This window comes from Tamandua tetradactyla, chromosome 23 (assembly GCF_023851605.1).
Source record: "Tamandua tetradactyla isolate mTamTet1 chromosome 23, mTamTet1.pri, whole genome shotgun sequence".
NCBI classification, from domain to species: domain Eukaryota; kingdom Metazoa; phylum Chordata; class Mammalia; order Pilosa; family Myrmecophagidae; genus Tamandua; species Tamandua tetradactyla.
The window spans coordinates 40713555-40739539 of NC_135349.1; the positions used below are offsets into that span (position 1 = coordinate 40713555).

Consider the following 25985-nt stretch of genomic DNA (forward strand, 5'->3'; position numbering starts at 1 on the left):
GGGGGGGGGGTCGCAATGAAAAGATTCTATTGGAAGAGGCCACTGTCAATCACTTGAGAGACCGTGAAGGCGCTTTGGGTTTCCGGGAGGTCTAGACAGGGTTTAAAAATTCCTCGGACAGAGGACCACGAGGGAATTACCTTAACATAGCTATCGTATTTTCTGGTTACCAACGTTGAAGGAGATGTTTTTCTCTACTTGTATCCTGTGTTCACTTTAAAATATTAGAAATTACGTGCTGAATTTAAATTCTCATGGTCAACAGTGTTATCTCTAGGTGGTGGGCTGACAGTTGATTTTAAATTTCTTTCTAGTCTTTTTCTCTGTTTTCAAGTTTTCTACAGAGAACGTGCATTTTGTTTTTGTATCCACTTTATTAAACTGTTGGTGTGAAGGTGGGTTTTCTTGGGTGGGTGGGGGTCGAAACGTGTTTTAAAATGTGCGTATCCATTGATACAGCAGTTCTAATTCTAGGGATCTACCTAAAATAATTTCTCGAATTTGTAATAGTATATGAAGGCGAAAAGCAAATATCTGGAAGGATATACAACCAAACGTTTAATACTGATGCCAGAGGGTTGGGGTAGACTCTCACTTTCTACTTTACACCCTCGGATTATATACATGTTTAGGATTGAAAAATGTAAAGTACACTGCTGTTGTAAAATAACTGAATTGCTACTTGTTTTTGTAGCACTCTGTGTGCAAACTGCTTTAACCCAGTAAAATAATTTAAAATTGTGAAATATAAATATACTTAGAATTAGCGAGGTTGATGTTAATATTCTCATATAAAGCTACTGAGTGTCAATTTGGCTCTCCAAAGCCTTAAAGTGTTTGAAACCTTTGCCCAATCCCACTCCTAGGTCTCTGTCCCTAAGGAGGAAACAATGTTGACAGATGTTTATGGACGTCCCAGTTATGACTGGGAAAAATGGGAAACAAGATAAAGAGCAAGGGAATTGGTAAAAAAAAAAAAAAAAAGTTATGATTTGAACATGCGACGTGATATTATGTAGCCTACTGAAATGTTTATAAAGAACTTTACATAACATGAGAAAATACTTACATTAAGTGGGGAAAAAAAAGCCTGAGTTTTTCTTCTATCTTTCCTGTCTTCCTCTGGGTTTTCTATCTTAAAAGGAATATGCCAAGATTAACAGTAAATATCCATAGATGGTGCTCAGGAGTGATTTTAATTTTTCTCAACTTTCAGTGTTTTTCATATTTTATACAATAAGCAAATATTTTTATAAGAGAAAACAGAACTTAAAAAGAAAAGCATACTATTCCCCAATTCAGTCGTCAAAAATAAAAGTGAAACGAATGTATTATTTTCCCATTTTAAAGATGAGGGAACTGAGCCTCAGAGAGGTGGACACATGTCAGAAATCACACAGTAAGCAAGCAGCAAAGCCTTTCCATGTCCCGAATATATTCCACTGCACTGAAAGAGAAAATACACCAGATGGAACTTTCTAGTAAAACCAATCACCATATAAAGAAAATGCAAAAAATAAATAAATAAATAAATAAAATAAAGAAAATGCATTCAGACGTTCTTCCTTTCCAGGACCAAACCTTGAGTATCACCTGGGCGAAATTAATTCCTTTCTTTTCCAGCATGGGTAGCTATAATCAGATATTGTGACAACCTGCAAGACTGCCTTGATAAGGAACAAGGTCCTGGAGCAGAATGGAGCACAGAAATATTTGCAAATCCTTTTCAAATTAATGGTCACAAAGTTTGTAATACAGGTTGCAGGTGGAGGGTTGTGTGGTATGAAAACATCCGAGTATCCATCACTGCTACCCTTGATGATGCTGTGTACCATTTAAAAGAGACAGTTGTTTATATGGAAAGATCTTCAAAATATGTTAAGTAGAAAAAGGGGAAAGTTCAGAGATATATATTCACACATACACCCACCACACATATATATCTGTTTGAGAATGTATTACAATTTTCTGGTGGAATAAAATATAAAAATTGTTAAAAGTGGCTCCCCCCTCTTCAGAGTGGGATAGGGAGTGCTTGAAATAATTTTAGTCTTAAGTTTATTTAAGACACATACATGTATACCCGCTTCGAAGTCTCCAACAGAGCCAAGGATTCTTAAAAGCCCTCATCAGATGAAGCCATTTAACTTTTTTCCCCAATGATTTTAGAAAAAAGGCCAAGAGCAACTTTACAAACTGTTACAGTTTACCGTGACCACTTGATGGCTGGCAAGAAGCCTGCATGAATTCAAATATCCACAATTACATTATAAAACTTTGAAGATACTGTTTAATCAGTAGGTTTAATGCACATTTGTTAGAGAAAAGCTGCATTTTAAAAATTATACAGACTTCACTTGAAGTTTAATATATTAAAGTTACCAAAACAAAAACAGTCAAATAAGAGGTATGCAAATTAGCAGCATTTAATTAAAACTAATCTATTAATTAGCATATTTCAGTTTCAGTTTTAGTCTAGGGAAAGAAAAAAAGAACATTGCATTTTGATGTTTCCACCATACATCCACACACTCAAACAGAAAACTTTACTTATAAACCTGATGAAGGCATGGGCATTATAAAGATACTAGGCAGAAAAGTCAACAATAAGACTTTTTTTGGTGAGGATGAAATGAATTTTGGATTACTCCAAATTCCATATCAGTTATTAGATTTAGAAACTCGTGGCCTTAAGACAGGAATTTCTTGAAAAGCCCATCAGTCTCCCAGGTATAAAAACGTCCCACATTACATAACATGAGAAAATACTTATGTTAAGTGGGGGGAAAAAAAAGGCCTGAGTTTTTCTTCCTTTCTTTCTTCTCTTCCTCTGGGTTTTCTATCTTAGAAGGAATTTGCCAAGATTAACAGTAAACATCCATAGGTAAACATCCACCTTTGTGGAAGAGCACTGGAGTGCTCTCTGACGAAGGGACAAGTATACAGAAATGTGCAAGCAATAGCACACATGCTTTGCTCCTCAGAGTAGGGAGTCAACCACTTTTGAGTACTGGAAGGTGGTGGGAATTATTCGTAACAGCAGCTTTCTAAAACCCACATCCAACTTTGAATGCCACATTACCCCCCAGGAAAGATTTGGAGTTAATGAAAGAAAAACAATGGAAGCAAGGCTCAAACAGTCCCTTACAAAATTACAGTACTTTGAAAAGGATTCTGACGATATTAAATGAAAACTGATTATATCAAACAATAAGTTAGGCTTGTATTAAAAGGTTCAGTGCTATCAATTTTGGGTGAGCTTATGATGAGGTAGTTATTGCATGTGGCTTTTATTATTAACCAAAATCTTGAGCGATCCTCTGCATATGTAGCAAAAAAAAAAAAAAAAAAGTCATGTGCATTTGAAAACTTATGCACAAAGAAACAGGTTCTAAATCCACATAGCCTAAAAATATGGATGTGTGTATTTAAGAAACCAGCATTCAATCTAGTTTGGTACTTTTTCACAGGCTGGTCCCTGTTAGAACCCACATCCAAAACACTTACGTATGCAAGGAAACCTACAGCTCTTATGCTAACTAGCCCTTTCCAGTCTGGCTCTGAAATGTTAACTGACCTTAAGAAATTAAGTGCAAAAAGAAAATGGCATTTGGAAAATCATGAGTCAAACTTTGTCCAACTCCTGATTTCAATGATACTGGGTCCCTGTGCCAAGTCTTCAGAACTTAAGACTTGAACAGATGATTTGTAGATATCCAGCCTGCCAAAGACAGTTCTCCCCTGAGTAGCAAGGCTGCAGCAAGCTGCCCAGGAAGCTAAGAAATCAAGGCTGCCATCCTGCAGCAAGTCACTTCTTCATAAATTTCGCTTAATCTTGAGCATTTGGGACCTGCTTATTCACAAAGCCACTTTTCTCTCTCAAGTTACTACCATGGGGCTGGATAAAATTACATAACCATCTGCTCCATTTTCTCACCAGCTATTCCCAAAGATCAGAATTCAAGGATTTCTCTTCACTTAAAAAACTCGGGTCTCATTTTAAGTCAACAGATTTTAAATTACTACTTGTTAAAGACACCACTCAGCCTAAACTGCTATAACCTAGTTCAGAAGAAATCATCCAGCCTCATGAATGTATAACTTCGAAAGTTCACTTTAAAGGACAAGACAAATCAGCTTTTAAAAATATAAAAGTTCCCTTCTCGAGTCTTGTTGTCAAGGCTGAAACGTTTCACTAAGCTACTGTTGTCACTGAACAGCTGGTCTATAGGCAAGACTTGGTTTTGAACCTGCTTTTCTAAGTCATTAAGGCCCTAAGTTTTAGGGACTGGGTCACAAAAACGGGCCACCACCACTGCACAGGGGCAGCCACTTTTAGGAAAAGCCTGTACTCCAGAAAATATATTTTAAAATTTCCGTTCAAAACTCAGGTGGACTTTGTAGGCTCAGCAGAATCAGCTTATCAGAGACACACAATTGTGTCTTCAACAGCATCAGTCGAGCCGGTCCTTCATGTCCCTTTGGGCTTCTGTTAGTTTCTGGATTAGGTAACGCTTGTCCCGACTTTCCTGAAAAAAAAAGAAGTAAGTTAGAACACACTCCATATATTTGGAAGCCAATACCACTATCATAAATGGCCTATTTGACATAGGTAAAGGTTCTAAACCCTGGACTGTTGTCATATCCCCTGAACTGGTCTGTTCCCTTTTCGCTTTTATTCCCCGCACAGCCACACAGCAGCCGGTGATGTTTGGAGAACCAGACTTCTAGTTAAAAACCCTCCAGTGGCTTCCCATCACACTCTGGATAAAACCAGACTTCTTATCAGAGCCCTCATGCTATGACCTCAACTGATAATGCAGTACCATCCTGCCTCTCCCTGTCATTCCCCATCCCCGGCCATACCACCTTCCCTCTCTCCCTTAGAAACCTGGCTCACCCTCTTGATGTACCTTCGTGCCTAACTCCTCTGATGATCGGCTCTCCACCTCCTCCAAGAGGCCCTCTGTGGCCCCCAGTCGACAGCAGATGGCCCACTCGTCACTCCTAACCACCTTTCAAAACTATCTTCATAGCAATTACCGTGAGCAGAATTTGCCTTACTACCTTAACTAGCTAGCAGCTTTGTGTCTCATGTTCACTGTGATATTGCAGCACCAAGCATGGCCCAAGGTGCAGAGGAGGTGCTGAAACAGCCATGCCGAAGCAATGGGTGAGTGAATGGAGCTGGAGGAGACTGGGCCTGAAGGCCGAGTTTTGGGGAGGTGGTAGTGAGTGGGGGCTCTAAGCCATGACACCCGCTCCCTGGGAAAAGCACCAATTTCCCCTGCCGCGAGCCTGCGGACCTGCCCTTCCTTACCAGGGCCAGCTGCTCTCGGAGCTGGTTCACTACCCGCTTGTGCGCTCCGGCCAAGGCAATGAAGTAAAACATAATGAGGCTGCAACACAGACAGAGGGAACCGTTAGTGAGTCTGTCATTTGAATTCCACTGGAAAAACAGACGGGCATATTTCATCTGGAACAATTTTATTTTTGTTAGGGGCAAAAAAAACAAAAACAAAAACAGAAGACTTCACCTCCTCCCCTCCCCAGGCAGAAGGCATCAGAAACAGCCAGTGGAGTTTCTTTTTGGCAGTGGCAATAGAGTTTGATTTATGCCTTGCTTTTTTTTGGGGGGGGGAGGGGGAGGTGCATGATCCAGGAATCGAACCCGGGTCTCCTGCATGATATGCCTTGCTTTTTCAGTTAATATTAAAAGTTGCTGTTTCTCATGCAGAATGATAGGAAGAGAGAAGGAGATGGTCCAGAGAGTCAGTGTGGCATGTAATTAACTGCAGAACCCCTCTGGCCTCACTTTCCTCATCTGTAAAATGGGGAAATATTTTCCCCCATCTGTAAAAGCCAGCAGTTACAAGTCTTAGGTGATGGAATTTTGGATAAAGGCAACCGGCAATTGGCTTCTATCTTCAGTCCAGCTCCAGATCTCAAATGGGGGTTGTTGAAGCTCTATCTTTGGAGGGGAGGTGCCAGTGTAATGCCGATCAAGCCCCTGGGAAAACAGTGGGCAGCCTCGTTTAATGAAAGAGAGGTGGTTCCCTGTGCTTCCAGGATTCCTTCTGCCCAATTTTCCAAATAAGTCCGATGAAATGAGGGCCAGGTAGCCAAGAGATTCCTGGGGTCACCAACATCAACGACACTCTTCTGGACAAGGAGTCCTGAGGGACAAGAGTGACCCCCAAGATACTGAAAACAGAGCAGAGAACTGCCACCAGGTGTCGCCAACCAAATGACAGGTGGAGAGAAATGACAAGGATGGAGCAGCGGGATATCTGGATTTTCAGAATTCTGGGCAGCTACTGCACAGCTCCCCCCTGTCATTTTATTAATCTTGCCAAAAGGAGACCCTGCATTTTACAACTGAAATGGGAGGGGAGCTTTTCTTGCATTATGGTGGGATTTTACTGTAACGTTTGCATCATAGAGTAATTGTGATGATTTCATGAATTGATACACATACAGTATTTAGAACGACACCTAACATACCATTTGTGCTCAAAACACCTTTGTGATTAGAATGATAATGCTCTAAGTGAATCACTGCAACGAAGATCCTTGCCACCCTCACATCTCATTTATTGAGCCTTTACAAAGGGCCAGATCCTCTGCTGGCGCTTTACATGCGTGTTTTAAGTTTCCTGGGGCTGCTGTAACAAACAGCCACAGACCGGGTCGCTTAAAACAAGAAAGATTTATTGTCTTACCATTCTGGAAGCTAGATGTCTGAAATCAAGATGTTGGCAGGGGCATGCTCCGTATGAAACTTGAAAGGGAGAAGCCTTCCTTGCCTCTTCCTAGCTTTTGGTGCTTGCTGATAATCTTTGGAGTTCCCTGGTTTGGTGCTGTAGTACTTCATACTGCCTTCAGGGTCACATTCTCCCCTGTGTCTGAATCTTCTTATAAGGATCAAGTCATATTGAATTAGGGGCCCACCCTCCTCCAGGATGACCTGAACTTTTTCCATGTAATGACACTATTTCTAAGTAAGGTCATCTTCGCGGGACTGGGGTAAGGACTTGAACATGTCATTTGGGGGGACACAATTCAACCCATCACAATGTGTTACCACCTTTTCTTCTCCTCGTTCATAACCCTATGAGCTGTGTGCCATTTGTATCCCCATTTTCCAGTAAGGAAACTGTGGCATGGAGAAGAAATGTGATGGCCCAAGGCTACACGGCTAATAAATGACAGACCCTGGGTGCGAGCCTGTGTTCCAAATGCAATCCTCTTCTCTCTGCCCAGTTAATCAGTTTCTATTTTGAAAACTAAGAGATTTTCAGTAACCAGTGTGCTCTTTTGATTAGATTATTTCCATGGAGATGAGGCCCCGCCCATTCAAAGCAGATCTTAATTAGTTTACTGGAGTCCTTAAAAGAGCTCATGGAGAGAGAGTTCAGAACCAACACAGAGAACAGAGTGATGATACCAAGACATATGGAGATACTTGGAGACAGACAGAAGTTCAGAGAGGAGGCCCCTGGAACCAGGTGCTGAAAGCAAGGAAACCCAGGAGCAAAGGGCCAACAGACATTGCCAGGTACCTTCCCATGTGTCAGAGAAACCCTGCATGGGATTGACCTTTCTGGAGTGAAGGTACTTTCTCATTGATGCTTTAATTTGGACATTTTCAAGGCCTTAGAACTGTAAAACTGTAACCTAAGAAATCCCTATTTTAAATGCCAATTCATTTCTGGTACATTGCATTCCAGCAGAATTAGTACACCAAAAACAATCCGTAATATTAATAATAGGTAATGTGTCCTGGGTTCTTAGAAGTCAGGCATTGGGCTAAGTGCCTACCATGTATGATCGTATCAAATCTGCTCAACAACCCTCTGAAAGAGCTTCTATTATTATGCCCATTTTAGAGATAGGAAAGTGAGGCTCAGTAACGTCATCCAGTGTGGCAGTGGAGAGGAACCCACGGGTTCTGACTTACCAGATGATCATGAAAAAAGGCACCGCAAAGGCTTCCGACGTGATGCCGTGGATCAGGGACTGCAGAGAGCTGGGAAAGGTGGCCACTGTCCTGGGGACAACCTCCCAGGTAGTGTTGAAGTTGGTGAATGGCCCACAGGCTTTTGAGGAAGGGATGCTGCCAAGACAGAGGGCAAAGGGCTCAGGATAAGGCTGTGCAGGACGGGCCGAGCACCCTGCCTCCGCCAGCCCACAGAGGGGGCCGGCCGTGGAACCACCCAATCCCACGGGCCTCCAGGAATAGTCTGGTCAAAAATGCTGACCGAGCGGGCCATGGTGGCTTAGCAGGCAGAGTTCTCACCTGCCATGCTGGAGACCCGGGTTCAATTCCCGGTGCCTACCCATGCAAAAAAAAAAAAAAAAAAATTGCTGACCCTGAATTCCATCAGGTCTCCAGACCCAACTTTTTCGGGGCACAGGAAATTCCGGACAGAAGAGCAAGTGACATGATACCATAAGAAAACCATCAGACCAACCCAGAAGGTGAGGATTCTGCTCCAGGTGGGGAAACACACCTGGACTCTCCAAAAAAGCAATGATTAAAAGAGGCAAAAGAGACATGACCACCAAACCAATGGTCAACATCCCTGAAGGATCCTCATTTAAAAAAAAGCTATAAAAATTGGAGAAATTTTTAAAATGTCAGGCTGTTATGTGATACCAGTATTAATTTTTGTTGGGGTGATAATGTTACTGTGGATATATATGAAGGAGAATGTCCTTATTCTTAGGAGTTACATGCTCAGGTACTGAGGGATGAAATGTCATGGTCCCTGCAACCTAATTTCAAATGTTTCCTCGCCCAAAAAAACTCCACAACAGTATGCGCAGAGAGAGTTTTTTTTTTAATGTGGCAAAATGTTAACAATTGGGACACTCAATGGAAGAGTATATGGGTGTCCATCGTTGCTATTTTTTTTCAGCCTTTCTGGAGATTTGAAATTCTTCCAAAGAAAAGTAGGGAATAAAAGAAAATAAAATTATAATGAGAAAAAATGAAATTTAAAACCCAAAGAGTTGTATAAATCCACACCACAGAGTTGTGTGCATGGGATTTTCCATTGCTGCCCTGCATGTAGGGATAAAAATAAGTTCTTGGAAACAGCCTAAATGTTGTTACAGATGAATAATTTATGGTCCATTCATATAAGAAAATACTAGAAAACCACTGAGACTGAAAGGGGTGGAGGGAGGGGGGAGGGAAAGAGAGAGGGAAGGGGGAGGGGAAGAGAGAGGGAAGAAGGTTATTTTTCCAGAGGAGAACTAAGTAACTGGAAAACAGGATTGGAAATGAAGCTTCACCATATACTCTTTTATACCTTTTGAATTCTGTGCCATAGGAATGCATTGCTCATGCCATAAAAAATTAAAGTTAAAAAAATGTGTCCAAAGAGTGAGATCTATAAGTGTTGGCATGAAAAAAAATTTGAAGTAGGTGAAAAAAACAAGTTGCCTTACAACATTACAGTATGACCCCATATGTGTTTTTAAAAAATAGATACATTTTTCATAATGAATTATCTCTAGAAGTATTCAGAAGAAAATGCTAAAGGTTGTTACCTCCAGGGAAGAGGGCTAAGAGATAAAGATAAGGGGCAATGTTTCCTCTTCAGCTGATAGCCTTCTCTACTACTGAAATTTTTTTAATATAACGTATTATAGAATTATTATATAATAGGAAAATACATATATTTATTATATTATATGTAATAGTAAAAAAAAATTAATACACAGAATCAAATTAGTTAAAGAAAAACAAAATCTGAGAGGGGAACTAATTTAAAGGTGAGGAAGAAGATGGGAGTTTAAATCAGGGGTTGCCAAACCACATTCTGGGGGCCAGAGTTTACCTACACCCTATTTTCGTAAATAAAGTTTTATTGGAACACAGACACACCCATTCATTTATGTATTGTCTGTGTCTGCTTTCCTGCCACATCAGCAGAGCTGAGTTGTGGCGACAGAGAGTATCTGGCCAGCAAAGCCTGAATTATTTATTCTCTAGCCCTTGATGGAAAAAGTGTGCGAACCCCTGGTCTGAGGGGGCTGCCTCATTGGGATTTGAAGCCTCAACTCCTGATCCTTAGTCCAGAGCCCTTTCCGTTATCTGCAAATCCCACACTGGACTGTATATTCCACGTGCCATGCTTTAATCATTTTTATACCCCTAGCACCTAGCACAGTGCTTGGCACATAAGTGGTGTATCAAAAAACACCAAACTGGCAGGAATATGGGTGATTTCCTGCTTCTCCTGCTTTTCCCTACACTCCGAATCTTCTACGAAGAATGGGTATTATTTCCCCAATCAGAGACAAAGAAACGATCCTAGAAAAGAGGTCATAGGAAAAGGCAGTAGGGGGGACAGACCCAAATGGCACTCACAAAAAGGATGGCACCACCAGAAGCCCAAGATCTGGCAGTGGGCCAAGACAGTCCAGGGTCCAAAAGGCAATTCTGCAACAACGATAGGCCTGGCCAAGCCAGGAGTGACTTGCCTCATCTCTGCAGATGGAATGATGTGAGTAAAACCAATACAGAATGCAAAAATGAATCCTTTATCACAAAAGGGGGACAATTCAGGAAGCAAAGAACGTTCTAGAAAACAAAGTCATATTTACTGTGCCATGCTGATAGTCAGAGGTATTATGGCCAAGCACAGCCCAATCAGTAACACCAACAGGAAGAAGAAATTCGAGTTGGATGCTCTGAACTGCCTCGGGGAGGGTCTGCAGGTATGAAGAAGACTCATCTAAGGGGAGAAAAAGAGAAAAATATTGAAAGCCACTGAGTACAGTATCCATGAGGTTAGAGGGGCAGCCTCGTGCATGACAGATGGGAATGTACAGTGCTAGGACCTTTCTACAGGGCAGTCCCATAGTAGAGATCAAAAGGAAAAATGTTTAATCCAGTCCTCAACTTTGAGGAATTCATCCTGAGAATAAGCAAAATGGACCAAAATATAAATATACGGATGTTTGCTCCTGCAATTGTTGATAATGGAGAAACTGCAAGCAACCTAAATAGGTATTGATGGGAGTTAATTAAAGATTAAGGTTAATGGAATACCATGTAGCCCTTAGAAAGGAAGAGAGAGAACTTTACCTGCCTACGTGCTGCTGGGAAATGGAAAAAGTAGATTCCAAAACTATAGTCTTATCCCATTTAAGTTTAAAAAAAAGTTTTCTTTATTGGAGTGCAAATATGTATAAAATAGTTGTACAATAATGTACACAAAATTAAAAGATATTGAATTTTTTATAAGTATATATATTTTTCATGTCCATTACAAATATTTCCATTGAGGAAAAACAATGAAGGAAATCAGAGGAGGAGCTGGGGAGGGGTTTAGCTAACAGGTATCAAATTTCTCAATATTTAAAAAAGCTTCATGGCTGGGACTGGCAATCAAATTCTTCTGATTTCAGTACCTCTTGTGAACTGGAAGACACTGGGTACACGGAACCATGGTGCCCTGGCTGGGGGTGGCTAGCAGGTTGCTTGAGCATCAGAGCTCAGCCTGGTATCCATGACCCTTTCCATTAACCTACACAACATGCTGGGAAACCTTTGGCTTAGCAGTATTTTCTGGGAAGGACAAAAATTCCTATCAGCTTTCTCATGTCCATCTCTCCCTTGGTGATTTCAGCCAGCTGGAACTTTCAAATGAAAGCATCAGAAGACTCTTCAAAATTCAAAACATATGGGTTGAAAGTTTGGTCCAATCCAAGGCCCTGCTTACGCTGGAGTGAAATTAAACTTGGGTTCAAATCCCAGGAGTCACTTGATGAGCTGTGTGACCTTGGACCTATTACTTAACCTCTCTGAACATAGGCTTCCTAATTTATAAAAGATGGTTAAAAATAGCACCTAGTACTTCAAAAGCGGGTGTAAGCATTACGTGATAATCATTGCAGAGTGCTGAGCACAGTGTGGGCATGGGATATTTTATCTCCTGTTATTATCATCATCGGCATTATATAACAACACTAGCATTATTGTTTCAATTTCTGAAGCCTCAGGAGGTGGCATAATAGGTAATCAGTAAATGTTGGACATGTTACTAGAGGATACCCCTGGAAGAAGGGATGGCTGTTACTGTATACATATCCATATTGTTTAGATGTTTAATAATGAGCATATATTGCCTCTGTAATAAAGAAGTTAGGTTGATAAGCCAGAATAAGCTAGTTGTCTGTCCCTGCTTCCCAGCACAGTAGACACAGAGCTATTTCACCTCTTAAACATTTCATTTAAGCACAATGCTTAGGGCTCACAAACTGTTCAAGAGCCCACACAAATAATTAAGATCTAAAAAATAAATGCACTGGCTCCAAAACCCAAACAGAAAACTGCAAAACTGAAATGAATAAACCTTTCCTTAAATATCACCAAACAGTCCATTTTCAATTGATCAAACTAACTCAACTCTAAAGCAGACATATAAAAACAACACCATTTAATTTGCAGGAATAAAACAATTCTTTACAAAACTCTCAAAATTATAAAAATGCCACATTCATTCAAAGTCTTTTCCACAATAAAGCTGTATAACAAATATATATCGAGATGATGTGGGTGTAATTGTGATATGTCTGACAGGATGTGGGGCGGGAACAAATGCATGAGTACCAGATGCCTTGGAAGGTCAAGTATGGTCCCCCCCCACCCCATTCCCTCTCCCTTACCTCTTTGACATAAAAGATGATAATGAATTTTACGGTTGCAATTGCCGGAAGAAGAGGTGAGAAAAAGGACCCGATCCAGCAAATCGTTTGCCCGTACACAATGCCCAGGACATTATCGGGAATGGCAAATTCTTGCTGCCCCCAGCACTGCATCAGCTTCCAGGAGGAGCAGTAGGTCACCAGGAGCCTGGAAACAAACAGGGACATGCTTCATTTGGGCCATCAGTATCGGCCAAGGGGGTGGGACCAAGTCCACAAAACCAGGGTCATTTCCATGCATATTTCACATGGAAACCGGTTAGTCTTATGTCTCACAGATGCAGAATACAGGCATACTTTGTTTCATTACACTTGGCAGATACTGCGATTTTTTACAAGGAAGGACTGTGGCAATGCTGTGTCGAACAAGTCTATTGGCATCATTTTTCCAACAACATGTGCTCACTTCGTGTCTCTGTGTCACGTTTTAATTACGGTATGTAACTTTTACACATTACGCTATTGCAAACTTAATAGACTACAGTATAGGGTAAACATAACTTTTACATGCTCTGGGAAACCAAAAAACTCATGTGACCTGTTTTACTGCAATAGTTGCTTCATTGCAGTGGTCTGAAACCAAACATGCAATACTGCCAAGGTAGGCCAGTACAGTGAACTCTGGAATAATTCAGATAAGGGTCTGAGGTCATGCTTCCATAAATTACCAGCTGAGTAACCTGAACAAATCTCTGGACCTCTTTGAACCTCACTTCTCATGTGCAACACGGCTTATGAGGACCCCACTACCTGGCAATGCCACTTCCTGGAATCCTGGATGTTTCCAGAGATTAACATACACAGTTGTTGGCTGTAGCATTGCCATGTATTAACAAAAATACTGGCAACAGCCTAAATGACTATCAGTAGCTGCTGGATCAAGAAATTATAAATCACAGATACAGGTGGAATATTATACAGCTCTTAAAACACATGAAGGAAGAGTCCATGTCCTGCCATGGAAAGTTGTTCATGATACTTTGTTCATATAGAAAAAGAAAAAAAGGAAGCTGCAGATCTATCTATAGCGGAATGGGGGTCAGGGAACACTTCCAATAAAACTCCATGTGTTTGCTTACACAAGTCCTTATGCGAGTGTGCTTGTGAGTTTTTAAGGCCTGATGGATCTATCCCCGAAGTGTTAATGCACTTCTAAAGAATGGAGTGAGATCAGGGGGTAGGAGGCTTAGAAACAAAAGAGGTGTCTCACTTTTCTCCAGACTTCTGCATTTATTTAAATTCCAAATATTTTAAATATTTGAGCAAGCACGTGTTTGTCATACTTGTATAATTTTTAAAAGTTTAAATTCTACATATTTTCAAAGTTTTTAATAAGTACACATTCATGTCATATGTGGGTAAATTTTGATCGAACACTTTCTTTTTTAATGTTTACTTTCAGGGGCTTACTGGACTCTTGGCATATGCTTCGATAATCCTTACGGGTGGGTAAAAAAGTGATGAAGTAAACAGAGCGTTTCCTACAAGACTCAGGGAGATGCTACGAATAATAAAACCAGGGCAACTTCATAACGAGAGATACGATGGCCACGGTTAATGCTTTGTTGAAGGCTAACTATGTGCTATGGAGTGGTCTTAGTATGTGATCACCATTATCTCATTTCACCCTAACAACAATGCCATCCCCATTTGACAGAAGAGAAAATAGATGCAGAGCTGAAATAATGAGCCCAAGGTCACAGGACCCGCATGTGCTGCCCTGGGGCTTGAACCCCAACTGGGCAACGTGGTGTCCACTGCCACAGGCTGGGGAGTCTCCTCTGACAGGGCCCCTGACCTCAGGGCAGTGATCTTCCCAGAGGTGCACAGAAGCAGCAGTATTTCTGCTCTTTAATTTTCTTTTTAAGATATCGTTAGCTGTGTTCCAGATATTAGGAAACTAAGCAAGTAATCTCTAAGTGTAAAATATGAGATTTTGAACTCGCTTCCATGGAGCATGTAAGTAATTTTAGGAAGATGAAACTGATTTCTGACCTATGCTTTCAGGTATTTGCAAGCATCTATATATATGAAAAGTTTGACTTTTCAAGAGTTGTAAAGTACAGACAAGGATGATGGGGGGAGTGGAGGGTGGGGGTGGGTAACTTGCATATAACCCAGGAAATAGGCACTTGAAAGTACTGACTATGGCAGGCAAAAAATAAAAATAATTTTAAAAGACAGAGCCATCGACAGGCTATGGGGTCTATAGCCTTGAGCTGTTTGCAAGTCACTGGCTGTCAGGGAGGTCCTGGGACTGTGGAGTCATCGGGCACTTTATGGGGCACGACTGCAATGGGACCTCCAATGAGGGGGTTCAGAGGGGATCCCTCACACTTACTTCCTTGGAAAATCCACAAAAAGCGTCACAGCCAAGATAATGATGAGGTCGAAGATCATCAGCTTATACATTTCCTGCCCGACTTGGGTCTCCCAGCACTGAAAACAAAGAGAGCACGGGAAACCGAGAAATCCTCCTTGGGGCCAGAGAAAGCAGGTCTCAGGCTCCTCCCAACACTCTCCCCAGCCCCTGGTCCTGCTGCCTCTGGACTGCTGGCACTCCTCTGAGATCCAGCACAGCCTTTGGTCCCAGGTGGCACTCTGCCACGCAGCTGGAAAGCAGAGCAGCTGGGATTTATACCCATGGCTCTGATGTCTGTCCTCTTGAACTTGACGCTATGCTCCAAAACGAGCCACCCGCAGGGCGCTTCTGTCCCGCAGGCTTACCGGGTAGAGCCTCTGGTTGTAGCCACAGAGCTCGCAGGTGTAGTTATCGCAGGTGGTAATCTTGGAGCCCAGGGTGAACACCAGCACGCAGATGGTGGCCAGGCGCATAAAGACGCACCTTCGGGGAGAGAGGGAGGAAGAAGAGGGGAAGGGGAGGCCCTCAGGGCTGGCTGGCCCTTGGACCCAAGGACTAGAAGGGAGAAGCTGCCTTTCTTAAAAGGAAAACCCACAGTGACCTCAGGTGACTCCCCGTCTCGTCACTAAGCCTGGGGCCACCTGACACCATGTGCCCCAGGTGGGATGCAGTAGGAAATACCAATGAGGTTGCAACAGCCAAAGAACTGACACAAGGATCCAATAACAATTCCTAAGTCTTCAGAGTAGTTTACAGGAACTATGTGGGATAGAAGAACAAATTAAACACATTAAACACACCACGAAGAAGCAGTGAACTAATTCGGAATAGGGGACCCTCCACAGGAAAAGTGATGCAGTTTCTCCCACAAATCCATGGCATAAAAAAAGGGGAAGAGATTATGTTTTAAAAAAGGTAAAAATAATCTCAAACGTTTGATAAGCAGAAATGCAACGTGTGGACTTGTTTGGATCCTGATGGGAACAAACCAAGTGTAAAAAGCCATCTGTGACTCCATCAGGGAGACCTGATTTCATTAGGTATGATGACGGTTATATAAAAAAAGAAGAGAAAAACTCATCACTTAGAGATAGATATTCTGAAGTGTTTACAGCAAAAATGACATGTTGTCTGAGATTTGCCTGGAGAACTCCAGCGGAAATGGGGAGAATTGATGAACTAAGATTAGTGAAACATGAAGATGGTTGATGGGTCTCTAGTGGGGAGAGGTGCTTATACCACTCATTCTGCTTTTCTGAATGCTTGAAAATTTCCAAAATAAAGTATTTTTTTAAAAAAGGCAAATATAATCTCAAACATTTGATAAGCAGAAGGAAAACTTTTCAATTCAATAGAGCCCTTAGATGTTCCTCTTCACTCACTTGTGTTAATTATCAGGACCTCGCTTTACAGCTTTTGGTCCTGGCATCTTCAGCGCCACACCTTCTAGGGCCCCACCCTGCGTCCTAAGCTGTCAATGTGCTTTTACATGGACCAAACATATAATAAAGATGAGCAGAGCAGACTCAAGTCAAAGGGATTTTGCTGCACATACAGACTCTGATTGATTCCATGAATAGGGCTTCCTGAAGGTTGAGGAGGAATCTTGGCTTGGCAGGAAAATGGGCCATGGTTGATTAGTAATGTCTGCTGTGGGCGAGCGAGGGGGCAGGTGGCAGTTTGCTGGGCATGTCTGTAACCCTCGAGTTAGGCATTACCTAAGGATTGTCAGCCGGATCTCAAAGCCTGGGGAATAATCCTCATAGTGAATGATCTTAGCAAAAATCATTGGGGTGACAAAATTGGCCAGCGTGATCACAATAGACGGCAGGTACAGTATCAGGAGGTTTTCTCCAAAAACCATCTTGTCAATTTCCTGGCAAGGTAACAAAACGTACTGGTTAGGAGTAGAATAATTGAAGTTTCACCATAAATGAATTGAACTTAAAACAACTCAACTAGACATGTTTAGCAAACAAACATAGCATATCTATCATTCAAATGGCCCTTAAATATAAGCCATCTCTTTCTTTGAGTGTTCAAACTAAGAAGCCATAATCTAGCACCACGGTGGAGGAAAAATGAACACTATTGGGTTTATTAAGGTGAAATATAAAAAATAAAATCAAGGTATTCTGCATCAATGGGCAATTTAAAGTATTTTCAAGGATGGCAGAGACTACTAATTGATTTGTAATAGCCTTCTTTCTTTCCTTCTTTTATTATAAAAGACTATTTAGCTACATATGGCTATCCAAGATGAAGACTAAATTTCCTGACCACTCTTGTGGTTAGGTATAGCCATGTACCTAAATTCTGGAAAATAGGGATATGAGTGGAAGTTGTAAGTGCAACTTCCAGGTTATGTCCTTAAAGGCAGGGGGTGTACCCTTCTAATGCCTTCACCTCCTTCCTCCTGGCTGGAATACGGGCAGGGTGGTGAGCTATTTTTTTTTTTTTATGGTAAAAAATACCTTATATTTAGAATTAGCCAGCTGGACTCGATCTAGATCCCAAATTTGTTGGTGACATCCAAAGCTTCATAATCAGGAACCAGTTAAACAAATGCTGTCTTCTCTCCATCAGGCCTAATCAAAGGGGTGACCTTGGCCACGTCAATGACACAGAGTTTCTTTACAGCCTGTTTGGTCTGGGCCTGTTGACCTTGACATCCACAAAGAACCCAACTGTGGTGTTGTCTGGTGTTGTCTTCAATCTTCCTGACTCAGTGGTCAGGGGGATCTTGATGGTGGTCTAGTGGTCACACTCCTTTCTCCTGGGGGTGATCTTCTGAGGACATCTGGGCTATCTTCTGAGATGCAGTGTCTTGGGCCCCGGGAAGGAAGGTGAAGTACGGCCCTTCTTGTCTGTGTGGCTGTGGATACCTTTCAGTCCTGCCTTCTTGGTTTTCAAAGGCTTGGCACTGGCTTCAGTTTTGGGAGGGGCAGGGGCTTCTTTCTTCATTTTCAGCACCATCTTCCTCACTAACATGGTGAGCTATTTTGGATCATGCAGAAAAGGGCCTAGTCTAGTTGGCTAGCTGCTGGAATGCAATATACTAGGAATGGAACAGCTTTTTAAAAGGGGAATTTAATTTGCTAGTGTACAGTTCTAAGGCCAAAAAAAGTCCCAATTAAAACAAGTCTATAGAAATGTCCAATCTAAGGCATCCAGAGAAAGATACCTTGACTCAAGAAGGCCGACAACGTTCAGCATTTTTCTCTCAGCTGGAAGGGCACATGGTAAACAAGGAGGCATCTGCTAGATTTCTCTCCAGGCCTCTTATTTCATGAAGTTCCCCAGGAGGCGTTTTCCTTCTTTATCTCCCAAAGTCGCTGTCTGGTGGACCCTCTGCTTCGTGATTCTGCAGTGCTCTGAAGCTTTCTCCAAAATACTTTTTCTTTTATTGAATTCCAGCAAACTCATCAAGACCCACATTAAATGGGTGGAGACACATCTCCATCTAATCAAGTTTAATACCCACAACTGATTGAGTCACATCTCCATGGAGATAACCTGATCAAGTTTCCAGCCATAGTACTGAATAGGTATTAGAAGAAACCATTGCTCCCACAAGATTGGTTAGGATTAAAACATGGCTTTTCTAGGGTACATAAATCCTTTCCAATTAGCACAGAGCCTTACTCTAAGATGTAAAGGCCAAAAATGAAAGGATCCTTGGCCCCGTGTAATCAATTTCATGAAGCAGAGCTACTTGGACTTTAAAAATCACTGTTATTTTTGGTAACAGTGAGGCCCAGTTAGTAAATACAGGAGTCAAGAAATAAACTCAGACTGTCCACCTACAGAGGCAGAATGCTAACAACTCTGACATACTGTGAATTCCAGGAAGAGCAGGTATCTAAAACTCTCTCTTTTGGATGCTTTTTTTTTTGTCTTAAAAATAGAAACCAATCACCATAGATTTTCTGTTCTCTGTCACTTCAGCCAAACTTGTATCTCCATATGGAAAGCAGAAATGATGATGGTACTTCCCTCACAGGTTTGCAATACACTGAGCGTAGGGCTCAACTAGAGTAAAATTTAATGAACTTTCATGGAGTACTTACTTTTTTCATGTGTTCTTGAGAGAATATAGTTGCTCTATAGATTGCATAAAAGCATGCTGCTAAAACTGCCAGAACAATGCAGTTCAAAAACAGCCTCAAAGAATAAATCCGTAGCGTTTCTTCTGAAGTCCTTTCTGCTATTTTCTGTCGTATTCTTTCTTCCTCCAGGTCTGCCTGAGGACCAAACAAAACTTATTTGTGAGCACTGGGATGAAAAGATACACAAGGGGGGTGGAAGCAATGATTCTATATATCCCCCCCCATCCATCTTCCTTAAACCCTCAGGAGATCTTTGCAGACTAAGCCCAACTGTTTTTCACGTCCTCTAAAAGCCTAAGTCAAGATGGAAGCTCTATTTAAGACTGCAATGAGACTTGGCAGTAAATGTGAAAACTACAATCTATGTCATTATGTATATGCAGTATGCGTTGTTTCTTTAAACAGCATATAGGTCCAGTTTTCATTTTTTAACCCAATCTGGCAGTCTCTGCTTACAACAGAAAAATGCAATCTATTCATATTTAATATAACAAATAATATGCTTGATTTGATTCCTTCCATCTTACTTTATATTAAGCTTTTGCTTGTTGCCCCACCTCTCTTGGGAAGGGGCTTGATCAAGATGTTATTTAATAATCCCTTCCTTATTAATTTGGAAATTCTCTGCTCTTTCATATTCTCTCCACTCCACCTTATCATCACTGCCTTCCCTCCTTGTGGTTATTTCACCTGTTATAAGCAATGCTTAAGACAGGTTCTTAGCAGGAAAAATAACAGTATAAGAAGGCAGGGGTGGAGGGAAGACACCATCTCCTCCCACCCAGCATCGTTCACCCACCCCTGTCCCCCAGTCCCCAACGCCAAGCTTAGGCCAAAGAGGATCAATCCGAATAAACTGTCCTCTATGAGAAGCTCTTGCAAACTACCTAGGGGAAACACGCTAAATGCCTCCCATCTAGCTCTTCTGCAAGCTGCAAACTCTCCTGCCGAGGTGTGATCTTGCTGGGGAGGCACCTGCCAAGGGATAAGCCAGGAGCACTCACTCGGAGCTCATACCGCAAGCTGCTGTGCTTCAGATCCGCCATGCTGCGATTGGTAATGCAGAAGTCCCAGCCGGCAAAGATCTTGTTGCAGTAACTCTGGAAGTGCTCCTCACTCCGAATCAGGTTGACCTTGATCCCTTCCACCGACCTGACTCAAAACATGACAGTCCTTCTTAAACAAACAGCAACAAAATAGACACATGAATGAGCTTGGTCTAACATAAAAACAAGTTAGACAATGGCTGCATTTTGGTCCATTTTGACATGGTCCAGTTTCAGCCCATTCTAAATATAGGTTAACCAGGTATCCGTTCCATCCAGTGACTTCCTATCACCACTGGAATAAAATCCAAACCCAGCCTAGAGATGTGGCATGGTGCAGCCCTGCCTTCTGTCCTCTCATGGGGCCACACTGCCATGCCAACTCTGGCTTTCTTTCCATAAACACATGAATCTCTACTCCTGCCTCAGGGTCCTGGCACTTGTCATGTCCTCTACTCTCTCCTTCCCTTCCTTCAGGTTTCGATTTAAAGGCTCCCTCCCTGGATTCCTCACCTTACCATCTAAAGTTATACACCTCCACTTAAAGTCAGTCTCTTTTTATTTCCTACTAAATCAACCTAATCTGCAATTATCTTATTTAACTGTCTACTACTTATAGCCTCATTTCAACTAAATGTTAAAATCCTTGAGGGCAGTTACTCTGGCTGTCTTGCCACTTTTATATCCAATACTTGATTATATTATACTTGATTTGATTATAATCAAATACTTGATTGCCAGTGTGTGACTGCTGGATAAAAGAATGAATAAATGGTTTAAATGGTTTATGACTATCTGGAGAGCCCCTGTTTAGGCCAGATGCCACTCTGTTGTGCATTTTAGAATTTTTATTTATTCAAATGCTTCCATGGGAAGAATACACCCCAACACTTGATGATACAGAGACACCAAATGCCTGAGTATAGGAGTGGGGATGCAGGTACGTTGGAGTTTTCTGTATGGGGTTTGTGTTTTTGTTTTTTTTTAATTAATTAATTTTTTTTTGTATTCTTTTTGCAATTGTACTATAAATGTGAAGTTATTTCAAAGTAAAAAATTTCAAGAAACAAACCACCAAATGCTTCACACAGTCCTCTGTGGATGAAACAAACTATTTTTAGGACTCACTAGTGAATGATGAAGACAAAGAAGTGAAAGGAATTGTAAGCAGTCATTGAGTTCCAAAATTTATGGCAAATTTTAATTTATTATTTCAAAATTATGATATGTATCAGAATCACCTGGGTGCTTTTCCAAAATGCAAACTCACAGGTGGTTTCATAAGCTGAGATTTTAAATTCAGTGGGTCTTCTGTGGGGTCCAGAAATATGTTATTTTACAAAGCTCCACGGTGATCCTGAGGTACCATACCAGTGGGTCACCTCTGATTGAGACCAAAGCTACATTTTACAGACAAGGAAGCTAAGATCCAGAGGAGGGAAAATTATTTCCCTCCATCTAGAGTTAAGTGGTAGAAATGGGGAGAATATGATAATGATGATTGTTCTAGTTTGCTAGCTGCCGGAATGCAACATACCAAGAGACAGATTCGCTTTTAATAAAAGGGGATTTATTTTGTTAGTTCTTCAGAGGAAAGGCAGCTAACTTTCATCTGAGGTTCTTTCTTACGGGGGAAGGGTCAGGTAATCTCTGTTTTTTTGGTTCCAAAGGCCTGGGCTGAGCAGGGAGTGCTGAGATGAGGTATGCTGAGCTGCTTTGGCTGTGCTAGGTTGAGCTCTTTCATTTAAGCACCAGCCAATTAAGTCAAACATCACTCATTGCAGCAGGCACGCCTCCTGGCTGACTGCAGATGTACTCAGCAACAGATGAGGTTCACATACCATTGGCTCATGGCCACAGCAACAAAACTAGGTGCCTTCACCTGGCCAAGCTGACAACTGCATCTAACTACCACAATGATGTTGATGAGAATGACAAGGGTGATTTTAATTTAATAAATGCCCGCAAGGTGCTGGACATAATACTAAGCTCTTTACCTGCTTGTTGCAGATAGTCCACAACCCTTTCAAATGTGTGCATTTCACAGATGAAGAAAATGAGGCTCAAACAGGTAAGTAACTTGACCCATGATGAAAAGTCAGCACCGAAACTGGGATTCGAACCTTTCTCTCTGGACTCCAAGCCCATGTTCTTTACCACCACGCTGCACTCCCCCTACCCAAGCCAGGCCTTTCCCCGATGATCTTTCACTCAGCCCAAGGAAACAACCAAGGCCCCGAGGTTAAGCAGTCTGAGCAAGATCCAGAGGTGGGACACTGTTGGGCTAATAAAGCTTCTTTATTCTTCAGGACCCCTTTCAAGACTCTGGAAGTGCCTCTAGCAATGTCTTCCCACGGTCATATGTTTTTTAAAAATAATTTTACAAAAGAAAGTTTTGCAGTCTTCATTTTAAAATGGGCCCTTCCAAATGTCTATTGCAGGCCCTTAAAACTTGGATCTGCCCTTGCCACCATCACAAAGTAGCAAAGCAAGAACTCTGATCAATTGTTTCACAAGCAGGCAGATCTCTGACCCTCAAAATGGACCACTTCTCAGTTGGTGCCCTGCCCACTGGGGTGGGGGGTGGCTGCACAGCAGTTGATTGTTGTTTCATGGATTCTAACTCTGGCTCAAGGGTCAGAATAAAAGGGCTCTGGGGTTTCTCTGAGGCCCAGGGTGGTGGCCTCTGGTCTCCATGGAGGGCAGACTCACCCTGTGATAAGGAGCTTCCCAGCCCCATGACTAAAGTACTGCCCCACTGTCCTCTCAATTGGGACAATGATGTGGGCAAGAGAGGTGTCGTTAAATCAGACACCTTGCTCCCATGGTCACAGCACATTGGTTTAGGGTCGGGTACCTGAATCCAACAGATCCAACACCTTTCTTCCTATGGGCTGATGAAAACTGTGAGATGCCCTATTGACGCCACTTAAAGAATTTACCACCATACCGGAGAATCAGAGATGAGGGAGCTCTTGCTTTTGATTGTTCCCCTAAGCACTGGGTCCATCCTTGTCCTTCCTGTGATTTGGAGTTTCCTCTTTTCCTTTGTTCCCTGAAACATTCAATACCCCTTTGCCCTAGTTAGCCAGAGTTGGGTTTCTGCCATTTGCAACCCAATAGAGACCTTACGTACACCCTACAGCAAAGACAAGGCATCGGTGTTCGATAAATGATTGATTAAAGAACTCCAGGCTGCTACTTCTACCTCCCAAATCCTGGCCTCCATCTCCATCTGGTCTCGGCTGCCTACACACTCACAAACTTTTCCCCACAAAACTCACCATGGACTCTGCTCATCCTTTGGGCAAATGGCTCCCGGAGCCCACTGATCCTCAGAAGACTCCAGCCATCAAGGGTAATTAAAATATAACACAATTAACAAACACATTTTACCTTTTCACTATCCAAAGGAGGCTGAGGGCCAGGGAGGCAATTGTACTTAACAAATAAGCCAGGGGCAGGTCATAGGTAAAGTTCTGAAATTTCACCCCGTCAATGGTATAATGTCCATAAAAGAGGGAGGTCTCCTCCAAGAAACCCTGAAACAAAGCCAAGGGCATGAGATCAGACTGACGAATTCCCGCAGGGAACAAGGAAAGCTGTCTATGCTCTCAAGAAACCCATATTCAAAAAGTGCTTGCAAAGTTCCCTTCGGGGAATGGTGAGAACGGGGGAAAGTTCAACTTCCCCTAGCGGAGAATTCTTGATATTCTCACAAGCAGTGGGGACAACCAAAGCTATAAGCTGAGCCCCCACTCTTGGGGGTTGTTCATATGAAACTTAACCCCACAAAGGATAGGCTAAGCCTACTTAAAATTAGGCCTAAGAGTCATCCCCAAGAGAGCCTCTTTTGTTGCTCAGATGTGGCCTTTCTCCCTCCAGCCAACACAAGAAGCAAACTCACCACTCTACCCCTGTCTACGTGGGACATGACTCCCAGGGGTGTGGACCTTCCTGGCAACGTGGAACAGAAATCCTAGAATAAGCTGAGACTCAGCATCAAGGGATTGAGAAAACCTTCTCGACCAAAAGGGGGAAGAGTAAAATGAGACAAAGTGTCAATGGCTGAGAGATTCCAAACAGAGTCGAGAGGGTGTCCTGGAGGTTCTTCTTACACATTGAATAGATATCACCTTGTTAGTTATGATGTAATGGAGAGGCTAGAGAGAACTGCCTGAAAATGTAGAGCTGTGTTCCAGTGGCCATGTTTCTTGAAGATGATTGTATAATGATACAGATTTTGCAATGTGATTGTGTAATTGTGATTGTGTCTGATGCTCCTTTTATCTACTTTTTTGACAGATGAGTAAAATATACAGAATAAAATAAATACTAGGGGGAACAAACGTTGAAATAAATTTAGTAAATCGATAAAACAAAACAAAACCCATATTCCAGGGTCTTGTTTATCACTGAATTGCCAGACAACATTATAGTATCAAAGTTACAGGGATCCCTGGTCAGTGTTTGAGGAATAAGCACCAATAAAACCTCAGTGTGAAAAATACACAGGTAAACAATCCGAAAAATGAAATGAAAAAATTCTATTTATAATAGTATCAAAAAGAATAAAATACGTAGGGATAAATTTAACGAAAGTATAAAATATTCTGAAAACTACAAAACATCATTGAAAGAAATTAAAGAAAATCTAAATAAGTAGAAAAACATTCCATGTTCATGGATCGGAAGACTATTACTGAGATGGCAATACTACCCAAATTGTTCTACATATTTAATGCAGATGTGATCAGGACTTCAGATGGCTTCTTTGTAGAAATTGACAAGCTGATCCTAAAATTCGTATGGAATTGTGAGGGACCCAGAATAGTCGAAATAATCTTGAAAAAGATCACTATTGGAGGTCATACCTCCCAATTTCAAAACTTACTACAGTGCAACAGCAATCAAGATCAATAGAATAAAAATAAAAAGATCAACGGAATAGAATCGAGAGTCTATAAATCCATGTATCGATGGTTAATTGGTTTTCAATGAGGGGGAAGAATAATCTTTTCAACAAATGGTACTGGGACAATAGGACAGCCATACACAAAGAAGTGAAGTTGGAACTTTACTTCACAATTTAAATAAAAATTAACTCAAAATGCTCCATCACCTAAAAGTAAGGGCCAAAACTATAAAATTCTTAGAAGAAAATATAGGGGCGAAATTTCACTTTACTTGTAAATGACTTGGATTTGGCAATGGATTCTTAAATATGACACCAAAAGCACAAATAACCAAAAATAAATAAATGAGGGGCGGACCACGGTGGCTCAGCAGGCAGAGTCCTCACCTGCCATGACAGAGGCCTGGGCTCGGTTTCCGGAACTTGCCCATGCAAAAAAAAAAATGAGACCTCATCAAAATTAAAAGCTTTTGTTTCAAAGGACACTGTGAAGAAAATAAAAAGACAGCTCGCAAAATAGTAGGAAATATCTGCAGCTTGGGTGCAGGGGTGGTTCAGTGTTAGAATGCTCGCCTTCCATGCTGGAGAACAAGGTTCGATTCTCAAACCATGAACCAAAAAAAAAAAAAAAAAAAGAAATCCCAGAAAATATCTGCAGATCACTTATTTCATAGGAGACTTGTATCTAGAACATATAAGGACTCTTACGACAACAATAAAAAGACAACGCAATTAAAAAATGGGAAAGGATCTAAATAGAATTTTCTCCAAAAATAAGTATAAATTGCCAATAAGCACATGAAAAGATGCTCTACATCATTATCATCAGG

General features: G+C 41.6%; 1 protein-coding gene and 1 pseudogene across 2 annotated transcripts in view; both read right to left on the reverse strand.

The window, feature by feature from the left end:
* Window positions 1-1173: 1173 nt before the first annotated feature.
* Window positions 1174-25985, reverse strand: part of TMC7 (transmembrane channel like 7) — a 76693-nt gene continuing 51881 nt past the window's right edge. The window contains exons 6-16 of one of the 2 annotated variants that reach the window (XM_077141692.1): window positions 23637-23782; window positions 20199-20346; window positions 19156-19329; window positions 16804-16961; window positions 15451-15568; window positions 15065-15162; window positions 12685-12871; window positions 10618-10748; window positions 7961-8116; window positions 5321-5399; window positions 1174-4529 (exon numbers count right to left, since the gene is read on the reverse strand). In XM_077141692.1, coding sequence (XP_076997807.1) covers window positions 4455-4529; window positions 5321-5399; window positions 7961-8116; window positions 10618-10748; window positions 12685-12871; window positions 15065-15162; window positions 15451-15568; window positions 16804-16961; window positions 19156-19329; window positions 20199-20346; window positions 23637-23782 — 1470 coding nt within the window. In that variant the 3' untranslated portion in view covers window positions 1174-4454. The remainder of the gene's footprint in view (window positions 4530-5320; window positions 5400-7960; window positions 8117-10617; window positions 10749-12684; window positions 12872-15064; window positions 15163-15450; window positions 15569-16803; window positions 16962-19155; window positions 19330-20198; window positions 20347-23636; window positions 23783-25985) is intronic. The other variant, XM_077141693.1, reaches the window with a different exon arrangement.
* On the reverse strand, window positions 17506-19137 carry LOC143667453 (large ribosomal subunit protein uL23 pseudogene; annotated as a pseudogene).